Raw genomic sequence first — 25,273 nt, 5'->3', positions numbered from 1 at the left:
AGTTAGGGGCAAGGACTTTACGGCAAATGTTAATCGATGAGGACCTGTGGGTGGGGTGGGGACAGAAACAGGTATCTTAACTTGCTCCCGAACTCTGATTCTCCCAGGTGACACTGCAGGTCTTGCGGAATTCTTTGGGGTCAAATTCTTCTGTCCTTGGTTCGAGTGAGGAAAGCAAAGTGGTTGCGGGTGCAGATGTCTCTTTTTGGGACAGGAGCTGGTTGCATTGCTCAACAGTCAGTTCGAGTCAGCTTCAAGATGAAGACCCCAAATGGAGAAAAGGTGAAGTCTCTGGCGGTGCAGACCCTTTAGGACACCTCACGATGTTAGGGAGAATTCTCTGTAAAGGCTAATTTCCCAAACCTAGTGAGTCCCCCAGCAGCTTTGCTGGATTTTTGGGGTTTATTTTTTCTCCTGCTAAGAATGAGACTCTTTTACTCCCACTCTTAGACACGATTTGAGGTGTTCCTTTGTCTTTCCATGTGTTTTATGGGCTATGGGGTCTTTTACTCCATAGGGCCTCATGTGTTTTTGATGTGGGTTACACAGCACCATCTGTGCCGTAACCCAGGGGTGTCGTAGTGACCCCCAAACATAGACTCCATACCCTGGGATTGACTACTGTCTCCCAGGGCATGTAAAGTCACCATTGGCTTTACTAGTCCCAAATTATGAACAGAAACCAGTACAAACCATCATATTGTGGACGTACGGGTCGGGGCAATTCGATTGCCCCGGGGTCTGTTGTTCGAGGGGGCAATCGAGTTTTGGCTGGTGGCAGTGGATACTACTTTTTATATTCGACCGCGAATATATCTCTATGGGATTTTCCCATTGTTCGAGGCTACCAACTTTAATTATTTAATTCCTATAGCCTCGAACATACCGCCGGTTTATTTATTTAATATTAATTCACCGGTTGGTATTTTTTGCCAGAACTCGATTCTAAAATGGCATTTGTGTTCTCTTCTGTGACCCCAACCCAAGTCGAGCCCTTTGTTCCACTTTTTGGTGGGCTTCTCCACAGAAGCCTCCAAAAGTGGTGCCACTCTGTCTGGGTACCACAGGGGGTGTGGGAGGGGGTTTAGGCACCCTGGACTGAGTTGCCTTGGCAACTCAAGTCGCACTCTTGTGTGATTGGCCCAAGTGGTGAGCCGGCCGGCTCACCACTTAGCATGTTTGATTGACAGCTAGGCTGAATGAATGGGGGTTTGCTGCATAAAAGCAGGGCTTTGGGGACTGGAACTTCAGAAGTCGCCACAGGACCTAAGAATCCGAGGAGGGAGAAGCTGAGCCGACCTGCAGCGACGACACCACCGGTGGAGCCCTGCTGAACCGTCTCACCACTTTTCCCGACGACAGAGGAGATCTCCAGTCCGTAGAGTCTTCTTCCTTTGACTGGTGGGGATAACCAGTTTTGCCTTCTTTTCACCTTCCTGGAGCATCTCGTGGCCACCTTGCCCGTGCCAAGCACCCCGGCAACCGGAATACCACGGCTTACCACTACCGCGAAGAGAAGGGTAGTACCTTTTAACCGAAGGACTCCGCGACTGGTTTCTTCCCTGGCAGTGCAACAACCTTCATCTTTCCTCCACGGTGAGACCTCCTCTTCCCCTGGACGAAACACTGACTTGCAACCGCTGCCAGGAACAACTGCCCCCGCTGGAGCTTCCTTCACACTTAAGGTACTGTGTCCCGCCCGGCTTCCCTTGCGACAGATCGTTCGGGGTGACAGTAAAGCCTCGACTTTCTAACCTGGGCTGGCCTGGGACAACCTAGCTAACTTTTCCTGACTTTAATTTCACCCTTTGGGTGCAAACTATCTACAAGACTCTTTGGGCAGAACCCCACTGTGTGAACCTGGACCCCTTATGCTTGCTCTCTCCAAGAGTGGGCCTTGCAATTGACTTCCTTGCTCTCCAGTAGAACTCTGCCTATCCTGCCTTACTGTGGTTCTTTTAAAAGTATTGAAATTTGTGTGCTTCCATAACTCTGCCTTTTTCCCTCCCTTTTTAATAACCTATTAGAGTGCCATCTTATGTTAAGCGCTCACCTCTGTCTGAAAATAAGTGGTGTTTCTCATTAAGACTTGTCTAATAAGTAATTAGGGTTGTATATATATAATAGTGACTGTGTGCTGAATTTACTTACCTCTTTGTTGCTAGTGTAATTTACAAGTGTGTCTTTAAATAAATAACTATATACTTTTACACCAAAGCTCTGGTCAGTGTTTGCTTGTGCTACTGTATCTCTGTATCTTGAGGGAAGTCTGACTGCTCAGCCACAGCTACCAAGTGAATCTGTGTGGTACAGACTGCTACCAAGTGGGTTTACTGCCAAACACCTGTAGTCCCCCTAAGGGAACTGCACAGGTTTCTGCCTAACACTCACGAGAGCAGAGGAAGATTGTTCCAGCGGAGGTCACCATAATCAGGCAGCGACAGACGATCATCCAGCGGTGAGAACAGAAGCATCCCAAGCACAGCTGGTGAAACTGAGGTGAAATTGCGAGGGCAGACGACTTGTGGCATAAGCTGAAGATCTGGCAAGTCCCAAGGATCTGCTCAGAACTAACTACCTGCAGCGAGGTTGTCAAAAAAGAAGCTGGTCAGTGCATTAGGTGGTGAATGAATACTTCTGAAGTATTGCAAGGCATAGATCCTCGAGCAGGGGTCGAGACTGGTTGTTCCCACATGTCCAAGCATCAAGGCACGCATGAGGATCTTCTGAGATCAGGCAGAGGTGCAGGGCTTCACCGGACCATTCAGTGGATTCAATGCTGGTCCGCTGCAGGAGTCGTCCTTTGTAGAAATCTTGGTTCCAAAATGGTCTTTAAAATAGCTGCTGGATCCCTTCTTTTATCCAAGATTCAGGCTGGGAGCTATCCCATGCCGACCAATGGTATGAATCTGCAACATACAAACAGTCAAGCAAAACAGAGAGGTGTCTGGGACACTCTCTACCAGCACAAACACAGCCCATTGACTTGTTCTTGGGTGGATGGCCCCTGGGAGAGTCTCAACCAAGTCTTTAGCTCACTGTTCTTTTCACAGAGAAGAAAAGAACAGTGAGCTAAAGACTTGGTTGAGACTCTCCCAGGGGCCATCCACCCAAGAACAAGTCAATGGGCTGTGTTTGTGCTGGTAGAGAGTTTCACAGACCCCCCCTTCTTTTGCATAAATTAACTTTGGGTCTAACCCTAAGTTACCAGGGCGATCCAGACGTGGACCCCTTGCTCACTGTTCTCAGAGAGGCGCAGTTTACCCTCACTGATGATGCCCAACAAGGCTGAAACACGTGTATGGGGTTGCTGTGGTACTCTTGTTCAGAGGAGAATTGCCTAGCATTTCAGTGCTGGACTGCCCCTGGGCAGGACAAAGACTGATATGCGGGGAAATGTCTTCTCTGTGAAAAGAACAGTGAGCTAAAGACTTGGTTGAGACTCTCCCAGGGGCCATCCACCCAAGAACAAGTCAATGGGCTGTGTTCGTGCTGGTAGAGAGTTTCCCAGACCCCCCCCTTCTTTTGCATAAATTAACTTTGGGTCTAACCCTAAGTTACCAGGGCGATCCAGACATGGACCCCTTGCTCACTGAAAAGAATAGTGAGCTAAAGACTTGGTTGAGACTTTCCCAGGGGCCATCCACCCAAGAACAAGTCAATGGGCTGTGTTCGTGCTGGTAGAGAGTTTCCCAGATCCCCCCTTCTTTTACAAACAGTCAAGGGTTGTCTAATCCTGGACAACCACTGGTCATCACATTCACCCAGCAACAAACTTTCGGGCACCAGAGGAGGTGGACTGGGACCACACAGTCCCAGCCCCCTTCTCTGGGTCACGCACAAAAAGCTCATTTGCCCGCAAAAGCAGCAGCTTAACGTTGCTAAAAGGACTAACGCTGAAGTCTATATGTTGGGCCCTCTACCAGAGGTTAGCACCGTACAGAAAATAACAGGGGGTGGGGCGAACTAGGAAACCACAAATCCTAGCAAGCAGGTAAGGTATGTATGGACCTGTACAATGAGGCACAGTCCCTGAAGATACAACCAAACCAAAGCATATGTGGAAGGCCCTAGACCTGATGGCCAACACCTAATACATATGGTAAGGTCTGGAATAAAAACGGAAATACAAGGAAACCCACTAAGGCCTATCACATTAATGAAGGCATTTAGACTCCCATGGCATTACATAAGTATTAATGCACAGTCACATATAATATTACATCACAGCCATAGAGAAAAATTAAACAGTTGTAAAACATAGCCAAAGGCTTCCAAGAATCAAACATTTACACATACTTATATACACACATTGTTCCAGTGGTAGATAAGTAGCCCTGAATCCATTTGAGAAGATGCCCAGAGTACTTTCACACCTCCATAGGAATTAAGGGGAAAGGTTATTTATTTATTTATGCACTTGTAGCGCGATGAAAGTCCGCAGGCATCAGGACGCGGTTAAAGCTTTAAGGGAGGTAAGTCTGATTTAACCTACAGGTGTGGATTTTATTAGCCCCAGGAATGGCCAGAGGAGACCAGAAGAAAGTGTTTCAGTGGTCTGAAGGTGGACCCAAGAACACAGAAGAAGAATTGACAGAAGAGGAGGACCTTCAATAGAAGTCTATGAGAAATATAGTAAAGATATAACTCCAAGGAATCTCTACCACCAAACAGGGGGACACCTGAGGATGAGTGCCTCGAATAATTGCCCAACCCAACACCCCAAAGTCAGTACTCACATCAGTGACTTAGGCTCCAAAATGGCTCCAGTGACACGAAACAACCCGCTGAGTAAACAGCTCTTTTCCACAGGAGTGGTTTTCAGGATTCGGCTGCAAGCAATTTGAACCCTTGGCTAACAATGATTTCAGCAAACCAGGAAAAGCACAAAGGCTCTTCCTCGGACCTGGATCCTCAAGCCTGCATCAACAGTTTTGGGGAGGAGTACCCCATGAAGAAGAAGGAACCCACAACAATGGCTCCCAGCAGCTGGATGAACAAAAACATGCAGCAGCACAGCAGCAAACGGTTCCAGAAATCCCAAGCTGATATTCTGGTGTAATTATGAAGCTTCACAACCCCTCTGGATACAAGCAGCGATCCACAGACAGGCAAAAGATACTGGCAGTAAATGGCAGGATGTGGCAGTAAAAGGCACAGAAATTGGTTCCTGATTGGAAGGCTCGGCCGAGCAAATGTAGGCAGTCACCAGGAGTCTTTAAGAAGCATGGACTTTACATTGTTAGGCAAGATTGTATGTAGTAACCATGTGGAAGACTACACCAGCCTTGTCCTCTTGGCAATAGGGACCCCAACCTTTGGTATAGATCTGTACTACACAAGTTGGTAGAGTGACCTACACAAGTTGGTAGAGTGACTGAGCAACCAGACTTATCTCAAGAGGTGTCAATGTGAGCTGTAGAGATGAAACATAGAGATTCACAGTGACAAGTATTCCAATAACACTTATACTCAAGGTTTCTTATTAAAATAATTATGTATTAATTTAACAGTCCGTTTTAAAAAATAAGCCTTCTTTGGAAAGGGCTATATGCAATAAAATACACTTCAAAAATACACTCCTTCAGTTTCAGTTAAGTAAGTAGATATCCTTTTGGGATGTCACACACACACTTCCTCCATCCTGGGGTGACTCCAATAGCTAGGACACTGTGGACATTGATATATATCGCTTCAACACTTAATGCAATACTGAGGTTGTGGAAAAAGGAAAAGGTTAGGGAAGGAAACAAAGGTTAATATGTTTCTCTGAACAGGCAAGTACTTTTCAATCTTCAAATGAGGTATAGGTTAACCCTTTCCCAGCAATAAAAGTAACTTATGTATGACTTATGAGGGACAGATAAACACAAAGTCAGAGGGTCACAAGAGTCTGCAGGGAGCAAGGACAGCCAATGTCAATTGAACAAAGTCTAGGGGAGCTGAGGCACTTCTTGTAGATAGTACAACAGTCTTGCACAATGTTAAATAGAGAGTTTGTAGAAAAGAATCACTGTCGGTCCACAAGCTGGGAGGCTTGTGAAAAGCAAAGATGCAAGCAATTCCGCAAAGGGCAGTTAATGCAAGTCTCCAGTGAGAGCATGCAAGCTACAAACAACAAGAGGTAAGCACCCCTACTTAAACAGTACCTTAGGTCTGAAGAAAAGGATCCAGATGGCATCTGTTCTGGTTGCAGTCCTGCAGTTCCTGTGTTCCTGGGCCTCAGTCATAGGGACAAGAGGGAGGACGTCTGTAGGACTCCTGCACTGCAGTTCGAAGGTCGGCGGCGGCAATGGGCTTACTCCAGATCAGTGGCACTTTGCGGTTTCAGCTACCGGCAAATAGCACCACTGTGGTTCTTGGACACCTTGTGGGCTCCCCTTGCTTCTGGGGTCCAGCACTCTGTTGAGGTGGCTCAGGCTTGGGTCACCCTGCTTTGGGAGGGTCCTCAGGATCTTTCAGGAACTTGTGCCTGATTAAAGACGATGCACTCGTTCCTGGTGTTCCTGTCCCCTGGCACTGGGTTCCAGCAGCAGCAAAGAAGTACAGCCAGCAGGGAGAGGGGTTCCAGTCAAGTTCGTCTTGGGGTCAGTTGGTCCCACCAACCCAAGGGAAGTAGTCGTCCATTCCGGGCTTCTCTAGTGGATAGAAAATGTGAAGCTTCAGCACTGCAGCAGGGCTTCACCGGGCAAACCAACGGTCCAGGAGGGTGGAGCAAGCTTCTCTTCCCGTTTCTTCTTTGGTTTCTTTATTCAGTGGTCGACTCTGCCTTCTCTGCAAGAGACCTTGCCTTTTATGCAGGTGTCTCCCATTTATTCGCAGCCTAGCTGTCACTCACACAGAGGGGTGGCTGTCCTCCAAGGACAGCCAGCCAGCCAATCACCTTTGGGTGCATTCATGTAACCAAGGAGACTAAGCACAGGCAGTTTCGGGAACCTCCCTCGCTTCCTACCCTGCCAGACACGCTGGAGCCAGAGGCGGGTTTCAGCACTGAAGCCTGCCAAAGACAAAACAAACAAAGGGACCAAACATGGTTTGGCACGCTGTTAAAACCCAAGAAAGACCTCACAAGCAAGAAATGGCGAAAAAAGAAGACCGGGCCATTTTGACAAAATGGGCAGCCATGGGTGCAATACTGCAGCAGAGGATTCGGTCCGCGGTAAAAACGCACAATGGTAGGAACATTAAACCACTGCCGCCAGCCATTTAAGGTAGGGAGGGTAACATAAAAATGCTACATGAGAAAGTAGGAAAAGTACCCCCTGAACTTGCACATAAGATGGTTTGTACTGGGCCTACATAGGAAAAACTGGTAAGTAAAGTCAATTTAACTTTACTCCTCTTGGGAACAGTAGTTTACCCAAGATAAGGTGTTTAAACCTTAAGAGAAATCCAAAGGACTTCTCTGTGACACTGCACGGAAGGTGATGTGTGTCCCTATACAAAAAAAGGAAATGCCTATGTAGTTTGTCAGACTCCAAAGCCAAAAGAAACACAGAGTCCAAATCAGATAAAAATACTTGAGAAAGTGTGAAAAAGGTCTCACTCACTCCAGGATAAAAATCAAAAGTCCAGCAAAAGAGCTGGGGGTCTCTAAAGTAGAGGGGAATTAGCACAGAAATGAGAATTCTCCCTAATATACCCCTAATGGCAAAAAAAAACAAATCGAGATATGCTCAAGGCACTGCACTTAGCAAGTAATGCCAAATGATGGTTTTACAAATGGCAAAAATGGTGGGAATCGGTGGGAAAACTCATTCAGCACACCTGTCACCTACTAGTTACATGAACAAGAAAGCAAGCAAGCACAACAGGGGCAGGACGTAGAATAAATATCCTTGAACAAAGGGGCTGGTGAAATGCCAGTCAGTAAATCACTAAAAGGGGCCGGGGGCAAAGGGTCAGATGGCAAACTATACTTGTTACTAAGTAGAACTTTCACTTAGCCTAAGCCACTTCCACAGTGAGAGGAATAGTCAAGGGGCCTATACTGGACTAACCAGTTGAGTTCGGACCAATATGGAAGATGGCAAAATTGGTTCACAAAGAGCCAACATGGCAAGAATTTGATGCAACCTTGTGGTCACATAGACAAAGGAAAGCCCTGCAAAATGGCTGAAAGCAGGATTTTTTTTAAACATTGGCACACCACTGGCTACCAAAGTGGTATGTTGGGCTACCAGAGCAGTAAAATGGTTGAAGCCAAAACTAACATAGCTACGACCAACTACTCCCTTAAATTGGTGTAAAGTGATGAAATCACCATAGGGCAAAACAGAGAGCCTGAGGAGCACCCGTGGGGCTGGGCAATTTAGGGACAACTGTTAGACTGGATTTCTAAACTCTAGCCTGGTAGACAGATGTTTAGAAGGCCACCCTAGCTGTAGTGAACAGGGAAACTCTGGAAGCTGTAGCCAAACCAATGAAGGTACCATGGACAGTGCTCAGGGCTAAGTCTCAGGAAGAAAGTGAGTGAAGTCATGGGTACAAAATGAGCAATCAAGGATTACACTTAGACAAGTAAGTATAAACATATTATAACAATTACTGGCAAAGAACACAGAAAATAACTAAGAAAAGGTAATATTTTCAATCAATTCACCCTCCCAATGCTTGAAAGGAAAGGGAAGTAATTAAATATACTCCAACAGTCCACAGGAATAACAACCCTAACTTGTAAAGTCCAACCCTAAGTTGTATGGGGCCTTGAGCTCAAAAGTTCACAAAGTTTCCAAAGAGTTTTAGGGAGTGGGAAAACGTTAGGAGGAGGGTGGATGTGAAGAAGGTTCCAGGCGACAGATGTTCGCTAATGCATTCGGATGGTGTACTGTGTCAATCTGCATTCCTAAATCCAAGGAGATAGATTGAACCAATTCATCCTCTGATTGAGCTAATACTCTGGATGCTTTAGATTGGGCATTAACCTCAGTTTCATTCGGAACTCGCATTGCATTAGTTAAACGTGGAGTCGCCTGAGCAGCCAAATTGTCGTTTATAAACAATTTGTTTGAGATATTGCACTGCGTATTTCTAGTCAGTGCCGGTGATATAATTAAACATTAGGTTGCTAATGTTAAATGATAATTAAGCAACCAGCCCAAAACTATAAGTGCTGTTGTTAACAAGTTAGCAATTCAAAAAGTACTTACAAAATGTATGTTCAAAATAGAATTTTGATTTTAAAGACTTGAAGCAAGGAGCACGCTGTGCTCAACTTTACTCCTTCAAACACACTGATAAAGATTGTTAAGCGAGAGAGCTCAAAGACCCCAGGTCCACAGTCACTCTCCTGAAAAAAGCATGTTACTGGGAATGTGAATATTTTCCAAAGTGTGCTCGAACAATCAGAACAAAAGCACTTTACTGTCCACACATCTGATTCAGTAGAGCACTATTACATACAAGAGTTCTAATGTGGCCAAAAACCCAACCGAATTTAGTTTTGAATATTAGATCTTAGGGATTCAGCTTTGATGTTTCATTAAACAGCCAGGCCTAACAAATAATACAATTGTATTGTAAATAACGTCTCAATCCTGGAAAACAGAACACAGTTCTGTGTTTCCGGTACACCTTCACATCCAGTCACAAAATGTTGTTTCAATGTTGTTTCAATTCCAAATCAAACGGCAGAGCTCAAAGGCATTAACCCGCAGACACCCCGACGTTAGAATAAGCAGAGGTACGAGTACTCGCAGTCCACATAAATCTTGAGGAATTTCCATAGACCACAGCACAATTACAGAGTTCCCAAATGAAAAGATTGAAATCAAGATCTCAATGTCCTGCAAGGGAGCTTAAAGGCGTGAGCCCGCAGTCACTGTCTCGCTAAGAAGAGCATAAAAGCAGAAGTTGCCAAAACGTACTGTCAACCTCTTATTCACCAGATGAAGCATTTATAGGTGGAGTCAAGGTTCATAGATCAAGATACCAATATCATGCGGGAGATCCTAATGTCTTGCAAGGGGGCTCAATGGCGTTGGCCCGCTGTCCCTCCCTCGCGTAGAAGGGCAGAAAAACGATGTGTACTGGAGTTACCAGGGTACTTGTTTTCACTACAACTGAGCGCAGTGCAACAGATGAAAGAATTAGTTCAAGATTCAAGAGTCAGGATACCCATGTCCTGCGGGGGAGCTCAAAGGCGACAGCCTGCAGTCGCTCCCTCGCAGTGTTAGGCCGGTATAACTGTTAGGAAAAGTTTGAATGCAGTACCCTCTAGGAACACTACAGACAACTATGACTACAGGTATAGGCAACCCAACCTTTGCTTTGGTATAAGCTTGTACTACACAGTTTTGGTACTTCAGTACTGTACACTCTGAGTTTCTGAATCAGAAAAGAACCTTTTGGGATGGTCCACAGACAAACCTACACCCACAGGTGACTTCAGTAAGAAGGGTGCTGGGGACATTAATATCTTACTGTTGTCATTCAGAATATTCTTTAAAAGTTGGTAAAAGGCAAAGGTTATTAGAACACAAGAAATAAAAAAATATCCCTAAGCAGGGCAATTACTTTTAGAGTTCACTAGAAGATTCATTCAATTCAATAGGCTAAGCCAAAGTCAATGGGCAAAAGTCTTGGATAGGATAAAGCACTTCTGGTAAGTAATGGAAAAGTCTTTGTACAAGTTCTTAGGAGTCTTTGAAGAAAAGAAGAGTCAGTTGTAGGGCCATAGCTGATTAGGGTTGTGAGTTGCAGAAGTTACAAGCACTTCCACAGCAAGAGGTAAGTTCTCTTAGATTTGTTTACAGTACCTTGGTAAAGAAGAAAAGATGCAGCTGAAGACTTCTGTTCCTGTGCAGCTCTGCATATCTCACTGTTCCTGGGCCTCAGTCATGGGGACAAGAGGGAGAACGTCGGGGTACTCCTGCACTGCACTTGGCACGGTCAAAGCTGGCAACCGGCAAACTTTACTTTCAGTGGCTGTTTCACGTTTCAGCTCCCTGTGGTACAGCAAATAGCAATACGCGCAGTTCCTGGCTGTCAAGGTGGACTTTCTTCACATCTGAGGTCCGCACTCATCTGAGGGGGGTCAGGCTTGGTTGGTCCTGCTTCGTGGGAGTCTGGAGGATCTTCCAAAAGCTTTAGGCCAGCTTACAAGCAACGCATACAATCTGGTGTCCCTCTCCCTGGCTCTACAGTTTCCTGCAGAAACTCTGAGAAAATTCAACCAGCTCCGAGATGAGTGTCCAGGTGGCTTACTTGGGAGTTGATTGGTCCCACCAACTCAAACAGAGAAGTCATCCTTGCAGGGCTTCTCTGTCGATGCAAACTTGGCAAGTAGTCACTGCAGCAGGGCTTCATCGGGCAAACCAACGGTCCAGGAGTTGCAGCAGGCGTCCTCTTCAAGCTCTTCTTCGGTTCCTTCATCCAGTGGTCGACTCTGCCTTCCAAGCCAAAAGACTTGCCTTTTATTCAGTTCTCTCCCATTTATTCCAGCCTAGCTGTCACTCACCCAGCAGAGTGGCTGTCCTTGCCGGACATTTAGCCAGACAATCACCACAGAGTGCATTTGGGTCTCCTAGGAGACTAAGCACAGGGAGTTTCGGGCACCTCTCTCACTTCCTGCCTACCCCAGACACTCTGGAGCCAGAGGCGGGTTTCACTCCTGAAGCCTGCCAAAGGCGAATGAACAAAGAGACCAATCCTGGTTTGGCGCACAGAGAAAAACTCGAGAAAGACCTTTCCACAAAGAAATGATGAAAAAAGAAGACCAGGGACCATTTTAACAAAGGAGGCTCAGCGCCATTTTGAAAAACATGGCTCCCGCGATTTAATGTTACCGGAGCTGCGAACAGTTCGCGGTCGGGGTAAATCATGGTAGTTCATTACAAAACCACTGACACCAGCCATTCTGAGAGGAAAGGGTAACATATAAATACTACATGAGTTCCTAGACACAGGGGATACTAAGTAACCCCTCCAGCACGATATTGTAAGATAGGGTGTGCTGGGTCTAGAATTTTACAGGACTAAGTGAAGTCAATTTCACTTCACTGCTCTGGGAAACAGTAGCTGATGCCAAGGAAGATATTTAAACCCTGGGAAATCTGCAAGACTTCCCTGTGGCACTGCACTGAAGGTGCTTTGTGACACAATTGTAAAAGATGATGCCTATGGAGTTGGTTAGACTCCACAACCAAAACGAAACACAGTGTATAAAATCACATTAAAATACATGAGAGAGTGGGAAAAAGGGTCTCACTCTCTCCAGGTTAAAAAAATCAAGTCCTCAAAATCCAGCAAAGTTGCTGGGAGTCTCTAAGGTGGAGGGAATTAACACATTTTTGAGATTCTCCCTAACAATAACCAGAGCGGAATGGGAACAGAAAATGAAAATCAGTTGCCGTTGCTATGCGAGGACGTATCAGCCTCCATCCCAGTTTCCCGGCAGCCGCCAGCCCAGAAGCCCACAGAACACGGAAGACTTAGCAAAGACACTTTGAGTAGGTGCTTTGCGCTAGATGCTGGGTTATGTAGAGCCGCCTCCTTGCCGCTACTCGCAGTATTAAAGGGCCGGCCACGGTTCTTGCCACAAGTGAAGTTTTCCCAGATACTGCTCACTCGATCATGGAACACTTAGAAAAAACACTACATGCAGGTGGCTGGGTTATGCAGAGCCACCTACTCACCGCCTCCTGACAGTGCTAAGGGGCTAGCCATGGTTCTTGCCACAAGTGACGTTTTCACAGATACTGCTCATGGAACACCTACCAAAGACACTGAGTGCAGGCACTTTGCGCTCGAGGCTGGGTTATCTAGAGCCGCTTCCTCGCAGTCTTAAAGGGCCAGCCACGGTTCTTGCCATGAGTTAAGTTTTCCCAGATACTGCCTACTGCTCACTCGATCACGTAACACTTAGCAAAGACAATTTGCGCAGGGGCTTTGCACTGGAGGCTGGGTTATGTAAAGACACCGCCTCCTCGCAGTGTTGAAGGGCCATCCACGGTTCTTGTCATGAGTGATGATTTCCCAGATACTGCCTACTGCTCACTTGATCACGGAACACTTAGCAAAGACACTTCGCAACCAGTGTGTGTTGCTTTTCATTCTCCCCTCACCAATTGGCTTGTTCTCAACCATCCATCACAGTAACCCGTAAATACTGCTTCCTGAAGGACTGCCTTCAGTATATGTACTGTATTTCATGTACAGCAATTCTGGAAGAAATGCTCTCCAAACTACCAAATATTTGCAAAATAAATACAGATATGATGATGTATTGAAATCCAAGGTGGCTGTCTCCAGTCTTCAATAAAGGCCACTTTCAGAAAGAGAACGACTACAAAATATGTCATTATTAAAGGCAGGCTCATTGTTTATGCAAACAAAACACCAGATAGTTAGAACTGCAAGAAGGTTAGACCTGCAAGGAACACAGATAGCAGTACAACAGCTGCAAGGAAACAGATTTACTTACCAAGGCTCCTGGGGACATTGGTGAATTTAGCTTCTATTATTCTCGTGTCGGAATTAGGATGGTCGGTAATAGTGGCATTTAAGAAACCAATCCCAAATTCAATATCATTAATTTTGCCGATGAGGCTTCCTTTGGCATGCTGAGGTCCTCCTATTGGGTAGAGGCAAAAAAGAGTCAGATCAATTCCTCCTGCCTTATGGCAAAAGGTAGTGCTAATGTTAACATATCACTATGAGTTAACAATTAGAATGCTGCTTTGTAGCACTGCCCATATCAGCCATATTGCACTAATCAAAGCAAAGAATTCCTAATGTTGACAATCTCTCATCAAGCAATTGTTCATAAACAGCTTGGCCCTAAGGTAATGTAAGGTGAAGTGGTCTTCTATGGTGCCCCTTCTGTCAAGTCCTGGGAGGATAGCTCAGGGGCAATGTGCTCGCCTTGGAAGCAAGACGACACGGAGCAACACAGGTTCGATCCCTGAGTCCGCGCTTAGAAACCTCTGGGTATTAAGCGCGTTATAAATAACCTATCATATCATATCAATAATGGTGGCCTCACTTCAGGTGGCTGTGAGAAGAAAGGGTGTGGTGGGTAGTGTTAGTGGGACAGAGGGTCCGGTGAAGATTGGAATGGCTGTGATATTGAAGACTGCAGGCTGGAAACACTTACCTGTCTGCTGAATATGGGTTCTCCTGTTTTAGGGAAGAGAGGCATGCCCTAGGGCATGTTAGCCTTAAGAGCAGCACCAGGACAAAGAGGATAGTCATGGATGCACAGGGAGGGGGAGTGGAGTGTGGTGTTAATAGGGATAGGGTAGGGATATGCATAGGGTGTGCCAGAACTTTTGGGTCTATTGATGGGGTGAATGTAGTGCACAAAGCTGGAAGATTTAGCAGTGTGTATATAGTGAGGGGGGAGTAAGTGGGAAGGAGAAATGGGGTCTGTGGTTAGTGATTTCTTCAGGTTTGTTCAGACATTACTTCTCTATGAAGAGTTTGATGGAATTAGCCATTTGAGTGCCTATCATTTTATGAATTGAGATGTGTTGAAGCAAGCGATTCCTGTTGGAGGACAGGATGCCTATCATTACCCCCACACCCAACAGCAGGAAACCCAGGATGCTGGTGGCTCAGTTGATGGTAGGCATTCTAAAGATGGGCTCTACATGTTTCCAACTGAAATCAGGGTGGTGTAGTCGAGTTAAAAGGATTATAGCTCCCACAAGGAATTGTTTGCGTTACTTGCATAAGAATCACTAAAATCATTCTATACTTGCAACTGAAGAAAATATTATTGTTAAAGCTTATGTACACCATGTGTGTGCGTGTGTAAACCTGCCAAATAATGTGATATAATTTCATCTATCAATGAACGGGAACACTACATTGTAAAGTGTAATGGAACATTGTTTTGTATAGTTTGAAGCAAATGATCAATATTACAAGTATCATTTTTCTTTTATGGATTTTTATGATTTTAGCCTACCATTTTAGCTGACTGTTGTGACATTTGTGATGCCATTTTAATTTTATTTGGGCAGTATATTTTGGAAATAGCATTCATTGTCAAAGAAATGCCAGCATTATTTAACTGCACACTTGTTCTTACTTATGGCAATGGACATTGGGTATGGAGTTTCTTTTTATATATTTATATATATGGATTTAGGATAGTGCCTTTAAGGAGCCAGGACAGCCAAAGTCATTTGGAACACAGTCTATGGATCTGATGCACTTCTTGGATAAAAAGTCTTTCACAACGTTAGAGAGTTCAGGAAAATCATGTGTAGGGTCACAGGCTGTTAAGCCTATGAGAAGGGAGTTGAAATCAATTTGACTAAGGTAAGCCAATGCAATTCCAAAGTGAGAAAAGCGCGGCTAAAAGCAATAAGTTAAGTACCCCAAGCCTAAACAGTACCTCTGGTTAAAAGAGTGGTCCAGCTGGATTCCGTCTTGCTACAGCGATGCAGACACTGGTTCCTGAGACTCAGTCGTGGGGACAAGAGGGAGGACGTCTGGAGGACTCCTGTAGCAGAGCTCGGGAAGTCGTCAGCAGCTATGGGTTCTTTTCGGTTCAGCAGCACTTCGCTGTTTCAGTGCTTAGCAATCAGCACTGATGTAGATTACGGACACTGGTCAGGCTGTCCTTGCTCCTTCGGTCCTGCACTCTGGTGAGAGGACTCTGGATCAGGAGGTCCCGCTTCTGGAGGGCCCTTAGGAGGCTCCTGGAGCTTCTAGCCAGATTCGTTCTGCGGCAGATGTTGCACTCGACTACAGACACTCGACCCCTGGCATTGAGCTCCCGCAGCAATGGAGAAGCACAGCAAGTCGGGGACGGTGGACCAGTGGAATTCACCTCAGGGTTAGTTGGTCCCACTAACCCAAGGGGAGAAGTCGTTCTGTCTGGAGCTTCTCTGATGAGGTGAAAAAGTAGTTCAGCACAGCAGCACGGCTTCACTGGACAATTCAAAGTTCCAGGAGGTTGCAGCAAGCTTTGTTCACAGTTTCTTCGTTGGGTGTTTCTCCCAGTGATCGACTCTTCCTGTAGTCCCAAAACCCTCACCTTTTAAGCCGGTTTTTCCCACTCAGGCACAGCCTAGGCTGTCACTCACACAGCAGGGTGGCCAGCCAATCAGGACTAGTTGCATTCAGGCATTCCTAGAGACAAAGGACAGGGGAGTTTCGGGATTCTCCCTCGCATCCTGTCCTTCCAGACACATTGGACCCATGGGGCGGCTTCAGGGCTGAAGCCCACCAAAGGCAAGCCAAACGAAGGGCTCGAACCTGTCTCAATGCACAGAGTAAAACTCAAGAAAGACCTCACAAACAGAAAATGGTGAAAAAAGAAGACACGGGTCATTTTGGCAAAATGGTCAACCATGGATGCTGTACTGCAGCTGAGGGTTCAGCCTGCGGTAGAAAAGCACAATGGTAGGAAAAAGTAAACCACTGCCACCAGCCATTTAAAGTAGTGAGGGTAACTTAAAATGTTACATGAGAATGTAGGATAAGGGGCTACTAAGTAACTCCCCAGCATTCCACATAAGATGTGTGTGATGGACCCACAAAGAGAAAAGGTAAGTAAAGTCCATTTCACTTTACTGTTCTTGGGAACTGTAGTTCACCCAAGAAAAGTAAAAACACATGAGAGAGTGAGAAAAAGGTCTCACCCACTCTAGGATTAAAATTAAAAAGTCCTAAGTACAGCAAAAGAGCTTGGGGTCTCTAAGGTTGAAGCGAATCAGCACAGAAATGAAATTTCTCCCTAACAGATTCATTCCGAGGAGGTATTTCAGAGTCTGGACGAATGTGACTTGTCATCGAGACAGTGAGTGTGCCTTGGAGCGGATGGACTTGAACCGGTCGGGAGACGGGATACTGGCACAAGAGACTATATAGAACTGCGCTCCCAGGATAAGCCTCTGCTGGGTGGGGTCACTAAGGACTTGATGTAGTTGATGGAGTATCCCAACAAGAAGAACTCATTGTGGCTTTCGTGTGTTCTTGAACCAAGGGGAGACATGTGGCCCTGATTTACCAGTCATCGAAGCATGGATAGACACGGATACACAACTTCCAGAGGTGTGCCACCGCTCGGGCCAGGCCTTTGGTGAACAGTCTTGGGGCAGACTTGAGGCAGAATGGTAGGCTATATAGTTGGTAGTGAATTCCTGCCAGAGCAAATCTGAGGAATGTTCTCTAGCAGCAGTGGTTGGGGATGTGGAAATATGCATCCTCTAAGTCTAGGGATGATTAGAAATGCCCACGTTTTAGCTGACTGAGGATGTGCTGTGACCATCCAAAAGGTTTAAACTCGCAGCAAGTTGCTTATAAAATGGAGGTCTAGTATGGGCCTCTGTCTGCCTGCTTTTTCTTCACAAGGTTAGTAGCAGGATGAAACGTTCGGACACCACTGAGCATGTTGGAAGCGTTCTATTGCTCCTTATGAGAGGAGAGCACAAACTTCCAGTTGCAGCATGGAAAGTTGTTTTTCCACCTTTGTCATAGGGTGCAGTGGTAGGCGGTTTTCGTATAAACTCCATGGTATGGCCGTGTTGTTGCAGAGAAAGCACCCGCTTGTCAGTGCTCCTCAGGCTCTCCATCCAAAGGAATTAAATCATCAAATTCATCCCAGGACTAAGTGTGAGTGGATGCAATGTCCTGGGGAAGACGCTCCTGCGAATCAGAGTTCCAAAGATTCTCTGGAGAAGGGGGTACAGATGCATGTAAGTGAGGCTGATCCTGTGGAGGAGGAATGCAGTGAACCCCTGTCTGCAGTTCTGACACCAGCATTAGCAAAGTGCACAAAATGTCCACGGAGAGGTAGTGAGCTTCCAGAAGAGCATGTGAAGGCACAGATTGCAAAGATTAAAGTGTCATACAAGGTGGCTGCGCGGGAGGCAAAATGAATGGTTCTCTTGCACTTACAGGAAAACCCCTTTGGGGGTCCTCAAAATATGTATCAATCATGTTTTCCAAAATGTCAGCTGGAGGCACATTCGATGGTCCTGGCGAGACAGGAGGAACATACGGCTTGAGAGTGAAGAGTGGCTCTTTCCGTCTCCTTGGAGATCTGAATGCAGCAGGCAAAATCTGTGGAACCGCAGAGTTTGACGGAGTGGTCTGCTTTGAGGCTTGCAGTCGTTGCCAAGGTGGTCATTGAGAGTACGGTAGCCATCTTCGGAGTCGCAGATGACCCTGAATTTACAGGTTTATCCATCGTCAATGAGGAAGGCGTCGACTGGGTCGTCCTTGGAAGTAGATGGCGCTGTGGATGTAGTCATTAACGATGTTGTGAACTTCGTCGATAAGGATGGCTGTTTATGTGATTTATGCACAAAGGCTGCCTTAGCAGAAAGTGCATGTGTTATATCCACTTTTCTCCCCCTTTTTCCACAGGAAGCCACCTGATGTGATTTCAACCTCTTAGACGAGGAAGCACACTCTTGGGGCCTGCCATGGCACAGTGAGGCATGCTTTCTCACTGATGCCAAGTCTGAGGCAGCAGTCCCCTCTTCCAGCCAGGCCATTCGCCTTCTGTGACGGTCTTTCAACATTTTATTTGAAAGGAGTTGCCAATGGAGAAGGAATTAACATCTTGGTCTGGATCCAGGCAATACAGACATCCCCCCCTGCTGATCCTTAATGTAAATGTTTTAAGGTAGCAGTTGAAACATGTCTTAAATAGACTTTTCTTTGCCTTTGAGTTAGTCGTGGCGAGGCAAGAAGAAAATACTAAACACGGTTCAGCCCTGTGGGAAACACAGGGATTTCTATCCAGTAGGGGTCACCAAATGGGTGTAGGACTTCTAAATCCCCAGAAGAACACATACTTGTCTCAGCTTTCCAACAATGTGAAAAGCAGTCTTGAATGTTGCAAAATTCATATAAAATTGTCAATTGAAAATAAAAAAAACATTTGTAATTTATTTTAGGCAGAATATAATACAACACGCACTTTTAGATTTAGAGTACTCTGTTAAATGGACGTGACACACAGCGCTGGATTTCCTTTTTCCTGCTTGCACTAATGCACAAAGGACAAATACATGTTTTTGTACAAGTGAGAAACTCATTTTTTTTTAAACTTTGCTCCTCTTTTTGGCAACATTATTTTTTTTACTCTTGGCCTGCTTAGTTTTACAAGTGGCAGTCACTAAATTCATCGAACCTAAAAGCTGGGCTGTGCTTTGTGCACCACCATGCTGTGTTTTGGGGATATTTAAAGGGCCATCTTGAACTATATTATGGCTCATGTCTATTTTTGCTTCCCAACACTTGAATGTGCAGTGAGATGGCCTTCAGCGGAAGAGCTAAGGGAGGCATTGGCTAAAGGGTAAATTACCTAAAATGAAAGAGAGAGAGAGAACTAAAGTGATTGCAATTCTTCATTTCCGATGAAGCTGCTTTAACGATACCAAGAATTCCCAGCCTGACGAGGGGGAATATTCAAACAGCATGCAAATCTTTGAAAGATCCAATGCAGGCGAAAACATGTTTTTAAAACTGCACTATCAGTCAAAGTCCAGAAAGGCTTTATTCAGTGGAAAATACAACTTCCCATGCTGGAATCCAAATCAGGAAATGGGAATGATTCTCGAACATAGTAGTTGGTATTTGAATGAAATCAGGTTGCAACAGAAGAGGACTTTTCAGCTTTCACTCAATGGGTCTTCACGATTCACAACCAAATGAACCAGAGAACACTATTTATTTAATCTGTGTGGGCTACTCTTCTAAGACTTTTACATCCACATATTAGGGGGGTCAGATGTGTTAGGACAGCAAGGGGAAAGGCATTCAATGCCTTTTTTCATGCCTGCCCTATTCTGATGGATTCCCTGCCTGGGAACTTCCAACCCGTATTTCCATGCATGGTTTCCGCACCGGGCAGGGGACCCTAAAGGCAGCCAGTGGGTCAATCCCTGCAGAGTGGTTTGATTTGTCAGGACTAGGCTGCCACACCAGAAGTAACAGTAGTAGTGCAGAGAAACAAGTGGCTCAGTGACATCCACCATGCTTGTCATGTCGGCCTCCATTAATGATCTCCAGATAGCACTGCGTGCCGGGGCCCAAGTGCCACTCACGGTAGCATGCAGTGAATCACAGTAAACTGGGTAAAAGGGCACAACAACCTGGAGGTGGTAGAGGTCAGGCCTTGTTCACCTGTATTATCTTGACTCAGTGAGAATTAGATTGTTTGGCTGTTATATATTTAAATAATTTCATTAGCTTTGCCAGTACCCAGGCCCTCCTCTCATGTACCAAGCCTGATATACAACTGCATACTGTGGAAAGATGTTAAGTTTGGTGAGGTGGATTTCAGGCTTCTACGTAGGTCACAATCCGAATACTGTGTTAATTATTTAGTGTGATAAGGGGGTATAAGTGAAATTGGCAAAAAGGTACCAGGACCAGTCAAGCAATTCATTAAAGTAATGTATGGCTTTAGTTATAATGAGCAGTTCAACTAGTGTCCTTAGAAAACACGATTTGATTACCATATTTAAAAATGTGTATATCAGCATGGGTTTATAATGTGATCAAAGTGAGCGGGAACGGTCAGGAGCAGTGTTCCACTCCTTTTATTTATTTCTGTTTACCATTCCTCTACTTATTGACCATATTCACCATTCTATATAGAGGGTGTGTCTATTCATGGCCCTCTGCAAGCGTAAAGTTGTAATAGGAGCCTTAACTAGTCACTTAGACTATTGCAATGCCCCGGCTGCAACACCTTGTCACATGTTGCCCTATGCTTCCACCTACCCTCTCCCCTGCCGAGACCACAGTTCCATTGCTTTTTATCTACACTTCTACTAGTGGTTTGTATGAGTTCAGTCTGAGTAGCGTTGATACTTTCAGCAACACGTGCCTTTTACAAACATAAAATTACATTCCGACTGATGACAAAAAAAACCAGAATGATTACAGAACAAATACGTCACTTGCATGTAAAATGTAAAAATTAAAATGGGGCTCTTCTTTTGGTATATGCCATGATTCAGTGAGAGGACATAGGAATGAGAATAACTGTGTTGCACAGGCTTAAAAGGAACAGAGAACAAGCTTGAAAGGGAGCAGCACATTGGCTTAATGGACGCACACATAGGCTCACAAGCTGAGAAGAGAGAAGTGCACAAACTTAGAATGTGGGCAGCACCCAGACTCACAATGGGGACAGGGTACAGCTTCAAAAGGCTGCCAGTGGAGAGGTATGCGGGGCAGTGCATAGGCTCAGAAGGGGGACACTGAACAAGGAACAAGTTACTTGCCTGTAGCTCTTGTTCTCCAGCATGGGTCTTCCATGGATTCACATGCTCATGAATATTCCCAGTCGTCAGGCTGGGAACCCTTGGTAAAAAGAAAGCAGTTTAGCTTTAAGCTTAAACTGCTTGTCTCCTCTATAGCCTATCAGTGTCCATTAGGTCATACTGCCCCCCACTAATGACAATTGTCCTCCTAAACTCCAACCCTGCAGGCCATCTTCAGATTTGGCAGCACACGTAAAGTGGCAGTGTGAACCAAGAAAAGCCAGAGAGGGGAAGGAGGGAGGGTTCTCATGTGAATTCATGCACGACCCATGCTGGAGAACAAGAGTTACAGATAGGTAACTCGTTTCTTCTCCAGCATGGGGTCTGGCATGGATTCACATGCTCATGAATACGATTACACAGCAGTACATAAACACAACCACGGGAGGTGGCAAGGCTTGCAGAAGCAAAACACTTAACCCTGCAACAGACTTAACTCATACAAACAGGTTGCATACTAACGCTTGGCTGACCTGGGACTTCTCCCTGGAATCCCTGTCAACACAGTAGAATTTAGTGAAGGTGTGGTTCGACCTCCACGTAGCAGCCCTGTAGATGTCAAGCAGGGGAACACCAGAGAGAAATGCTGTTGTTGCTGTGATGGCTCTGTGGAGTGGGGTCTCTGCCGGCATGCAAGTGGTCTATTGGCCAGACAACGGCAATGCATGATACAGCGGAAAAGCCATCTGGAGATGGAAGCCTTGGACAGGGCCTTCCTGTGACCCAGAGGTCAAAAACTGATGAAAAGGTGAGACGTCTTCCGAAAGTCTTTCGTGCATGCCACAACAAACTTCAGGGCAAGAGGCAGGTCCAACAAATGCAACACCCTGTCAGCAGGGGAAGAAGGGTTTGCACAGAAAACTGGTAGAACTAAAGGTTCATTGAGATGAAAGTCTGAAGGGACCTTCGGCATGAAGGAAGGATGAGTTTGTAAAAGCACTTTAGCGGTGTGGAAGAACAAATAGGGCGGCGTACAGGAGAGGCCCTTCATCTCCCCGACCCATGTGGCAGAATGATTGCCACAAGGAAGGCGGTCTTCCACATCAGAAACTTCAAAGGGGCACAATGTATTGGTTCAAACGGCGGTCCCATGAGCTTAGACAATACCACATTCAGTTCCCAAGCTGGGGCGGGAGCCTTCACCGGTGGGAATGTCCTGAAGAGACCCTTGATGAACTCCTTAACAAGACTGTGTGACCACAGGGAGAGCTCGCCCGAAGCCTGATTGTAGTGGGATATGGCGGTCAGGTGGACCTTGATAGACACAAGGGCAAGACCATCCTTTGCCAGTGAGAGCAGGTTTACGAGGAGCTGCAGGGCAGTCACTGGCAGCAGCACAATTTTCCACACCCGATACCGCACTGTGAAACGCTTCCACTTGCCTGTAGCAAGTTAACGTAGAGGTGGCCCTGGCAATGGCCAGGATCTTCTTCCATACCAAAGGCAGCAAATAGTGTCCAGGTTCTAAGGCTGCAAGAGCTAGGCAGTGACGCCGGGTCGTGGTGCAGGATTGATCCTTCTTCTCTAGAGAGGAGGTGAAGAAGTGGATGCAGTTAGATGGTCGGAACCACTGACAGTTGGAGGAGGTCCGATTACCAGATCTGCCTTGGCCACGTCAGAGCAATGAGGATAATTTTGCAGTGGCAACGCCTGAGTGTGTTAATTACACGTAGCAATAGCAGAATTGGAGGGAAGGCATAAAGGAAGAGACCCTCCCAGGGGAACGAGATGGCATCCCTCAGACTCCTCGGCTGAGGATATCTGCAGGCGAACATCTGACACATGGAGTTTGCAGCTGTTGCAAAGAGGTCTATCTGATGGAGATCCACACTGAAGAGGCACGAAATCTGCACTTGCTGAAGTTCCCATTCGTGGCAGGATGGCAGGTACCTGCTGAAAGAGTCAGCAATTGTGTTTTTGATACCTGCTAGGTGAAACGGGATGAGAAACATGCGTTGAAGAATGGCCCCCTGACATAGAGACTGGGCTTCCAGGGAGAGAGAGCGTCCCGCCCTGTTCCCTCATGTAAAACATGGTGGTGGTGGTGTTGTTCGTGAAGACCGGCAGCCAGTGGTTGAAATGTTTGAAAAGAAGTAGCGGAACTATGTTCCGTGCTGGCCAGCCCTGCTCCACACAAACCCCATCACCAAGCCCCCAACCACGCACAATACAAACCCCCAAACAAATGTGCATGCTGTTTAAGGGAACGTTCTGTGCACTGCACTAAAGTACACGTTTCTACTGCTTCCTACGCTTTTATTTTAAAATGAAACCATTCCGGAATGGTTCCTATTTAAAATAAAAGTATAGGTACAGTGAAACTTACCGCTCACGCCCACTTTGAGCACTGCTCACACCAGGTTTCCCTGGAGCTGATGCTGGAAAGACTTGAGGGCCCAGAAAACCACCTGCAGTTCCAAGATGTTTATGTGCAACTCATTTTCCTCTGGAGGCCAGGGGCCTCTGGCGTGAGAATGTCCTGTGTGGGCTCCCCAATCCTCCAGAGAGGTGTCGGTTGTGACTGTAGCCTGGTACAGAGGGATCTGAAAGAGAGTCCCCTGAATGAGGTGTGGACGAACTGACCACCATTGCAGGGCTTGATGAAATGCCCGATTGAGGACGATCTTGTCTGTCCATGTGACAGTAGCTAGCTGCCACCTGGCATCCAGAATTTCTTGGAGGGGTCTCATTTGAAGCTTGCAAAAGGGTACCAGATGGATGCAGGAGGACATCATCCCCAGCAGGCACTTGATAAACCAGACTGTTGCAACGGACGCTGTCGACAGCCATTTGAGCTTTTCCAGGATGGCCTTCAACCTCTCTTCTGAGGGAGTTACCAGACACAAGACTATGTTGAGTCATACGCCCATGAACCGTGTGTTCTTAGGTGGCATCATGCAGGACTTTGGATAGTTGATAGAGAATTCTAGCGAAGTTGGATGGTCTCTGATGTGTTTGCCAGCATGTGCGAGCTGGATGGGATGAGCCAATTGTCCAGGTAAGGGTAGACGTGGATTCCTTGGCAGTGCAGATGTGCTGCCACCGGACAAGCATTTGATGAACACCCTTGGGGCAGATTTAAGGCCGAAAGGGAGGGCCTTGAATTGGTCACGTCGCTCCTGGAAGACAAAATGCAGGAACCTCTGGTGTTTGTAATGAATGGGGATGTGGAAATACACAGCCTCCAAGTCGAGAGTCACCAGAAAATGCGTGATGGCTGACAAATAAGAGATGAAAAATCTCTTAGAAAAATAGCAAAAAACCAATGATTTTCGAGGCCAAAGCACAAGGACTCCTAACACTAGACACGTGCAGTAAAATCTGAAGATGGCCACCAGGGGTGGAGCTTAGGAGGACGAGTGTCACTGACGGGGACATTATGACCCAAAGGACATTGATATGCTATAGAGGAGATAAGCAGTTTAAGTTTAAATCTAAACTGCTTTCCGTTTACCGAGGATTCCCAGCCTGACAACAGGGAATATTCATGAGCATGTGAATCCATGCAAGACCTCATGCTGGAGAAGCTTAGAAGTGGGGCGGCACACAGTCTCAGAAGGGGGGAACCCCGCAGATCCAGGAGGTGGGGGGAACACACAGGCGCAATAGGGGAGAAGGGAACAGCATACAAAGGGACAACATATACTCTCTGGCAGCATGACGACAGTTCCAAAATGTTCAAAAGAGGAGAATGGCAACTCTAACAGGGGTAGCTGGCGATCTAAAAACAATTCCATGATGAGATACAGCAAGTCTGTAATAGGTCCAAGCAGGGAAAAGGTACGTCTGGTGAAGGGTATGACAATTCCAAGGAAACAGAAGGATTCTTGACATGCTAACTGTTGGTTGAGGAAACAAGTGGATTGCTGGGTGTTGCTGTTTGTAGAGCGAGCTTGGCAAACCAGGGATCTGGCCAAGAGCTACTGTTCGGCCCAAGGCAGTAAATTCACCAATATAAGGGAATGCTAGGGGAAAAGCCCCCCAAATCGGAGGTCCTGGCCCTCCTATAAATCACCCACCACTTCAACGTCTTT

At 46.2% G+C, this 25,273-nt stretch overlaps 1 protein-coding gene across 2 annotated transcripts in view; it reads right to left on the bottom strand.

The window, feature by feature from the left end:
- HMCN1 (hemicentin 1) overlaps positions 1 to 25,273 on the bottom strand; it is a 1,785,366-nt gene that overhangs the window by 162,423 nt on the left and 1,597,670 nt on the right. For both annotated transcript variants that reach the window (XM_069641364.1, XM_069641365.1), the window contains exon 94: positions 13,424 to 13,573. In XM_069641364.1, coding sequence (XP_069497465.1) covers positions 13,424 to 13,573 — 150 coding nt within the window. The remainder of the gene's footprint in view (positions 1 to 13,423; positions 13,574 to 25,273) is intronic.

This window comes from Ambystoma mexicanum, chromosome 1q (assembly GCF_040938575.1).
Source record: "Ambystoma mexicanum isolate Mex_15411 chromosome 1q, UKY_AmexF1_1, whole genome shotgun sequence".
Lineage (NCBI taxonomy): Eukaryota > Metazoa > Chordata > Amphibia > Caudata > Ambystomatidae > Ambystoma > Ambystoma mexicanum.
This window is presented reverse-complemented; position numbering and strand designations above follow the sequence as displayed.